At 31.1% G+C, this 7,722-nt stretch overlaps 2 protein-coding genes across 2 annotated transcripts; one reads left to right on the forward strand and one right to left on the reverse strand.

Moving 5' to 3' along the window:
• Positions 1-982: 982 nt before the first annotated feature.
• LOC107421255 (uncharacterized) lies at positions 983-3,109 on the forward strand. Its single transcript, XM_048475984.2, has 4 exons — positions 983-1,304; positions 1,410-1,714; positions 1,806-2,016; positions 2,375-3,109. Exons 1-4 carry the CDS (start codon positions 1,059-1,061, stop codon positions 2,897-2,899), a joined length of 1,287 nt encoding a protein of 428 aa, XP_048331941.1. The 5' UTR covers positions 983-1,058; the 3' UTR covers positions 2,900-3,109.
• Positions 3,110-3,228: 119 nt separating this feature from the next.
• On the reverse strand, positions 3,229-5,549 carry LOC107421253 (V-type proton ATPase subunit c''2). The gene is made up of 4 exons (XM_048475985.2): positions 5,260-5,549; positions 5,068-5,145; positions 3,865-4,035; positions 3,229-3,777 (listed from the first exon to the last, which is right to left on the reverse strand). The coding sequence occupies exons 1-4, from the start codon at positions 5,388-5,390 to the stop codon at positions 3,606-3,608; spliced, it is 552 nt and encodes a 183-aa protein (XP_048331942.1). The 5' UTR covers positions 5,391-5,549; the 3' UTR covers positions 3,229-3,605.
• Between the last annotated feature and the right edge of the window lie 2,173 nt (positions 5,550-7,722).

Genomic DNA, 7,722 nt, shown 5'->3' on the forward strand with positions numbered 1-7,722 from the left:
TTGATTATTTTTATGTAATTATTAATACGTCATTTATATATATTTTGTATTAAATATAATTATTCTTGATATTTAGTATAATATGTTCTATCATTTTTTTTATTTTCTTAATATTATTAATTTAAATATTATCAATACCAATTCTATATAATATTATATTTCAATGTTATGATTTTATATTATTATTTTGCATTCTTATATCATTTACCATTAACTTGTAATTATGGGATTCTAATAAATCCAATAATGAACTCGTTATTTTTTGAACTTTTGGGTTCAAGAATTCCTATATAACTTGAACAACACAATAAAAACATTTTCTATTCTTTTATTAGCTAATTTATGTATAGGATTCCATTCGCCATACAGTTGGGAACTAATGATTAGCTTTGTCTATGAAGATTTTAGATTTGCTCATAATGATCAAATTATATCAATTCTTGTTTATACTTTTCCAATTATTTTAGATACAATTTTTAAATATTGAATTATTTAAATCATGTATCTTATATAAAATGTATAGCAAATATATATATACTTTATCAATAAATAGAACTTACCAAAGTTATTCAATTTAATTCATTAAATTTTATTTATATTATTAAATATTTAAAAAATAATTAAAAAATGAAAAAAATCACTAAAGCTAATTTGATAAAATAATTTACTAAAGATCAATAATATTTATGAATTTTTTATAAAAAAATTTATAGATATTTTTAAAATTTATATGAAAATTTTTAAAATTTCAATAGATATTGTTAAGTTTTTAACCAAATCATTAACAATTTAATATAAATATTTTGACATAACTTTTTATATAAATTTCAACAAAATTTTATTAGATATAAAAATTTTATCTGTTTCATTTAGACTTGAATTTCTTTTCAACTTTTTTAAAAAAATAAAAATTTTAGATATTTAAAAATGACTTTTAAGCACTATATAAAATAAAATAATAATAATGATAATTTCCTCCAGTATCAATCAACAAAAATTTTAGAAGTTTTCCAATCCGTAAAAGAGACAATGGGGAGAAGAAACCGAACAAGAGAAAAATGACTCAGAAAAAAATTCCCAAAGCGATAATAGTTGGAGGAAGCATAGCAGGGGTTTCCTGCGCACACACGCTCATCTTAGCTGGGTGGGACGTGGTAGTGCTCGAGAAATCCTACGCAGCCCCAACTGGAAGTCCAACTGGGGCTGGACTCGGACTAGACCCTCTGGCTCAGCGGCTAATTAGGTCCTGGCTTAAACAACCCCAACTTCTCCACAACGCAACCTTACCCCTCACAATTGATCAGGTAAAGCTTCAGTTCACCATTTACCATTTTGTTTAATTATAGTTACCACTTTGATTTTCTGCGTGTTTGTTTTTTTTATTTTCCTTTTCATTTTTTTTGGGGTAGAATCAAGCAACAGATGGAGAGACAAAGGTGAGCTGGAAACTAACAAGAGACGAGCAATTCAATTTCAGGGCTGCACATTGGGCTGACCTCCATGGTCTTCTATACAATGCTCTTCCACCAAACATATTTCAATGGGGTCATCATTTTCTTTCTTTCTGCATAGAAAGTGACAGAAAATCAGTTAAGGTTAAGGCCAAAGTCATCCAAACTAATGAGACCAAAGAAATTGTTGGGGATTTGCTTATTGCAGCTGATGGGTGTCTCTCTTCCATCCGCAGGACTTTTCTCCCTGACGTTAAACTCAGGTAAGTTTTCTCTCTAGGCTAAGGAAATGTATAAATACCAAGCTAGAGAATTTGTAAGCTATGCGTTTTTAATGGCTAAATACATTTATAGGTATTCAGGTTATTGTGCATGGAGAGGGGTTCTTGATTTTTCAAGAAGCGAGAACTCAGAAACCATCAAGGGGATCAGGAAGGCCTATCCTGAACTTGGGAATGGCTTGTACTTTGACTTGGGTTCTAGGACTCACTCCGTCATATATGAGCTTCCCAACAAAAGGCTCAATTGGATTTGGTACATCAACCAACCAGAGCCCCAACTGAAGGTGATCATATTTCTCTTAGCCCCTCCATAACAATTGATATTATCTCTATGGTAAATAGTGCTAGAGATTTTTTTTTTTTTTTTGTTTTAGTGTAATTCATTCTCCAGGACATGGTCTTTGGCTCATCATTTTCATGATAAATATCTAGAGCAGTACAAGCTGATAAAGTGGGGGAATTAAAAAAATTAATTAATTAATTAATTAACAAATAAGTTTTTTTTTTTTTTTTTTCCCCACTCTTTTTTGGGCTTTTAACCACAGAGCAAGAAGCTATGTTGCTTTGGATCTTTTTGGTGCTGCAGAGTGCAGACCACATTGAAGCTGACAAAAATTTATTGAAATATTAAAACTGTTTCAGGGTAACTCAGTGACAATGAAAGTAAGTGACGACATGATTGAGAAGATGCACCAAGAGGCAGAAAATGTTTGGGTTCCTGAGTTGGTAACCATAATCAAACAAACAAAGGAGCCTTTCTTAAATGTGATATATGATAGTGATCCATTGGACCAACTCGTTTGGGACAATGTGGTGCTAATCGGAGACGCAGCTCACCCTACAACTCCTCATGGTTTGAGAAGTACAAACATGTCACTGCTTGATGCAGCAGTTTTAGGCACCTGCCTTGAGAAATGGGGACCTGAAAATTTACACTCAGCTCTCCAAGAATATCAATCTATTCGGCTACCAGTGGTTTCGCAACAAGTCCTGCATTCAAGGCGAGTAGGTCGTATAAAACAAGGCTTAGGTCTTCATGATCGTAGACCTTTTGATCCCAAGACTGCTAGTTCTGAGGATTGTCAGGAGCTGCAACAGAAAAAAATGCCTTTCTTTGCTGATGTCCCATTGGTGGTTGATTCGCGTTATGCACAAATGACTGCCTAGATGATGAAGCATGGCCTTTCCAATCAAAGCTTCTTAGAGGAAAGCTTAGTTATCCACACCATTCTATCTGGTATAGCTTATGTCGAAAGTATGATCTAATGCAATTGCTCAATAACAAATTCATGTATAGACCTTTTGAAATCTTTACTGGATGAATGTAATATATACTTGAATATTTTAATATATATGGAATATCTACTTTAATCGGTATCGGAACACTTGGATTATTGGATGAATGTAATATACACTTGAATATTTTAATTTATATGGAATATCTGTATCGAAACACTTAAGACATTAGCCCAAGCATACAAGACAAGAGTCACAAGTCAAGATCACATACCTCACCAAACACAAAGTCGGTGAGAATTCATTAACTAAGAACAGAATTGATCAACAATATTAACACTCCAACGAAAATCCGAGAAGGTGGTTTGAGGAATAAGATGATTGGCAGGCTCAAATACAGCACAAAATCAAGATACTCTAGTACATAGCAAGGCAAAACAATGTTGTAAACTCATCATTACAGTACAAATGCTACATTTGTCCAGAAATTCCATCCACTAGAACACAAACTCATTTGAAGGCAGCATTTTTATGTCAGGACTTGGATGCCTACTAAGAACAAGAAGAGTCCAAATGGCGTACGTAATATATATAATATACCAAATGAATACCAAATCAAGTGTACTAACACATTGAATCACCCTGTCTTTGAAGGCCACGTTGCTTGAGCGGACATGATTATTCCCACGATAACTCCAAACAGCCCAAGTGCACTTCCAAAAATCTCAATCACGAGAATCTTCACAAAGAGTGTGGAGTTTTGGGCATCGGACAAAGCACAGCTGCTTCCAATTATTCCTACACACAATCTATTGCCAAACAGAAGTTAAAAAAGAGGGAAAATGTTTCTTCACAAATTTCTATTCAAAACGAAAGACATGAGTGAGGAGATGCACCCGCAAACAAGGTTTGCAAAGCCCACAATGATTCCAGAGGCAAAGATCGCGTATCCTGCTCTAAGAGACTCAGGTTCATATATATTTGCTGCTGGAACACTCTCTAATTTAGTTTGTAGGATGATTGCTACAATAACACCATATATGGCAACGGCTTCACAGAAAATTACACTGCAAAAGCAGAAGCATTTTATCAACCCAAGTTATCATGTATCAAGAAACTATTAGGAACTTCAACTAAATGAACTTGTACCCATCACGTTGAAGGCATCATAACTTAGGGGAAAGCAATTTCCTAATAAAAGTGTGTGGAAAACTTGGAAATTATAGAACCAATTTAAAGTGCCGCTTGAATATCAAGTAATTGAGCACATTAACTGCACTTAAAACATGACATCTTACTTGCATATATTCTATGAACGGATTCAAGAAAAGGGAAGGGAACAAAAGAAAAATTAGAAAAGAAAACAACTTAGTTCCATTTCAGTAAAGTTCTGAATTTAGCCTTGACAGAGTTTTAAACTTTTTGCACCTATACATACACAATTCCAATTTAATCTTTGAGGCAGTCAGATTTAGGTGTGCATTGAGCTATAAACTTGGATTCATTTAGACAAATCCAGTAAGTATTGTTCAGGCATCACATTGTCAGCAAAATACTATAGTTCCGAACGGTTATGCTATTCATTGGTGTTCAAGGAAATGCCTTATTAGCACACAATCAGAGAGCTTCGCTCAAATAAGGAAGAAAATACTTCATATGCTTATATTTTATATGTAAACGAACCACCCATGAATTGTTTAGTATTCTATTTTGTTACTAGCAGAAAGACATTATCATCATTGGTCTACAAGTTTAACCATCAGTTCAACCATGAAACGAATTCTCTGAAACACACCGAATTTTTGGGGGAAAAAATTTAGAAGGAAAACTCAAACAAACACCGAATAGATCTTAAATCTAACTTGGACCAAAATTTCATGACTAACAGTCACATTAAACAAAAGAATTATGAGCAACTCTTAACAATTATAATAGTTCAAATCACTCAATGACTACCAAATATTATCAAAAGGGAAAATTTTCAGAATCATAAAAACAAATAAATAAACAAAAAGCAGCGCCACCCCCCCCCCCCCCCCCCAAAAAAAAAAAAAAAAAAATCCCTAACGAAATTGGAATTTAAAGCTTCCAAGTCCTACCTAATCAGATTCTTGGACGTAATACGTGGAGCTTTGATTGCAGCACCAATCAAACTGCTTCCAGTAATGTAAATCCCCCTGCAAAATTCCTCGAAACACAAAATTATTCTCACAAATTGAAAAAAAAAAAAAATGAAAAACTGAAATCAAAAAAATTGAGCGAGGGTGAGGCTTTGGGGGTTTGGTGGTTACCAGGCGGCGCCGAGGACTGATACACCGATGGCGACGGCGATGCCGATGGCGGAGAATGTATAGGGAGAGATCCTAAGGAGCGCTCTCGCCCACGTGCTCGTAGCGATCACAGCTGCTGCTGAGCCGGACATGGTTTTCGTTTTTTTCTTTTTTTTTTTGGTTAACTGCGCTTTGGGTGTGGCCCTGTGGATGGTTTGATCTGGTGTTTGTTGATCCTGCAACCAAAGGGGCTTCTGATTTTCGATCTGGAGAGATATTGGGAAGAGATGGAGTCTGTTTGTAAATCACGTACTCTAGGCGCGTCTAGTAACAAACCAAACTATAAAAAAAAAAAATAAAAGGTATAATTTATTTTTTATTCTCGATAGGAAGGGAAAATGGATTATTATTATTATTATTATTATTATTTTATTGTTCGATTATAGCCTTTATAGGATAAATTTTAGGATTTTTTTTTTTTTTTGTTTTTGGGGGGAAACATATTTTAAGGGGCTATCATGTGACATTTTTTTATTAAAATTTTAATTTTCAATATGTAAGATGATGAAGGAGCAAAAAACTAGATTTATAATGAAAGGGAAAGAAAATGAAAATAAAAGAACTCAAATTGTAAATTAGGAGGAGGAAAGTTCTAGGGTTAAATATATTTTGTTTTCCTTAATTATTACAATTTTTGCACTTTAACTTTTAAATTTCAAAAACTATCATATTACTTCCTGAATTATTGTTTTTTGTTATCTTGGTGCAATTTTTCAAATTTTTATTTTAAAAAATTGACAAGATTAGATTAAAACATTAACAATATTGTTTTCCAATAGAGACATATTTATATTAGCTATATATGATTAATTTTATAAAATTCATCTATAAAAAATATATAATTGAACTAAAGTAACATAAATAAAATAGTTCAAGAGGCATTGTGATACTTTTTATATTTTGTACAGGATAAAGTGCAGAAGATTAAATAGTTCCAAGGTTAAGTATAATCAATTTTTTTTTAATGAAAACTATTTTATCTAGTTTCATCTTTTTGTTCTTGTTAAGTGTCTTACATGTTCTTTTCCAATAGTTATTCAATTTACTTTTGAGGAATTTTCCTATTACTATGATATGAAAGGACAATACACGGAGTTAAAAAAAAAAATCAAAATTTTCTTAAAAAAAGTTTTAAAACATAAAGGGCAATGTTTTATTAATCAAATAGTCTAGCTCTATAAATTTATCGTCCACCAAATTTATCCCAAGAGCAGAGCATTTTCTCTGGGGGAAAAAAAAAAAAAAAAGAAGAAGAAAAACCAAAAACCAAAAAAAAAAAAAAAAAGAAAAAAAAAGCCATTTCTACATTTTTCTACTTAAAAAGTATAAGTTTTTAAGTAAAATACATAGAAAATTAGAACGTATTTTTTTTTTAAATTAAGAAAATTGTAGGAAAAAAAAAAACTCTGTAAAGACAAACCAGTGCCAAAAGTCACTTTTTGTTAAACAATGATTTAAATTCAAATACGAATATATATAATAGCACAAAAGATATATATATACAAAAAAATAAAATAGGAAAATGCATAATAAAATAAGGTAAAAAATGAAATAGTTATTCTATATGATTATGTAAAATTATGTTTGGTTGGTTTTAAAGTCAGGAAATAACTAGTATCATTGAATAAAAGCATCTTCAATATGCTCTTTATAAACCTAATCCTCATTATTTTAGAAGGAAAATCTCTTTTTGATAATTCTAGCAAACTCTTTAAAATAAAATTTTTGAATAAAGAGTAAGTTTCGTTCTATAAATGTACAAAATCATACTCACTTTTCTATAAAAAGTGTTATTGGAGTTATATAAAATAATTCCTCTCCATTTTATAAAATTCTTCAAGATGTTCTTTATATTGGAGTTATGAACTTTAAAAAAGAAAGAAAACAAGCATTTTTGCAGATGCTCTAATAGGGTGGAGCATATCCAATGTTCTTTATTTTAAAGATCATAGTTTCCAATATGAAAGCTTTTAGAAAGCCCTTATAATTTTTACAGCTCCAATAACACTTTTTTATATTGATACAGCTCCAATATGAAAGCTTTTAGAAAGCCCTTATCATGATTTACATTTAATAGATATAATTATATAACAAAGTAGTATTGGAAAAAAAAAAAAAAAAAGAGTGAGTGAAATACGAAGATTGCAATTAATAAATATGTAAAATCATAAAATATTTAAACCATTTATAATTGTATTAATATGTCCAAAACTGTTTAAAAATATAAATCAATCACATATACCATTAGTGCTTATACCTCCTTCTTCATAGGGTCTCCTTCAGACTTGGTATGGTTGTCTATAAGTTAAATAAATATTTCTCATGCTCTAAAACTAAACCAAGAATATTGATACATAACAAATGTTTTAAAATAATCTATACGACTTTAAGATTAAATAAATTGAACACTATAGGTTTAATTAT

The sequence above is a fragment of the Ziziphus jujuba genome, chromosome 5 (genome assembly GCF_031755915.1).
Source record: "Ziziphus jujuba cultivar Dongzao chromosome 5, ASM3175591v1".
Classification (NCBI taxonomy): domain Eukaryota; kingdom Viridiplantae; phylum Streptophyta; class Magnoliopsida; order Rosales; family Rhamnaceae; genus Ziziphus; species Ziziphus jujuba.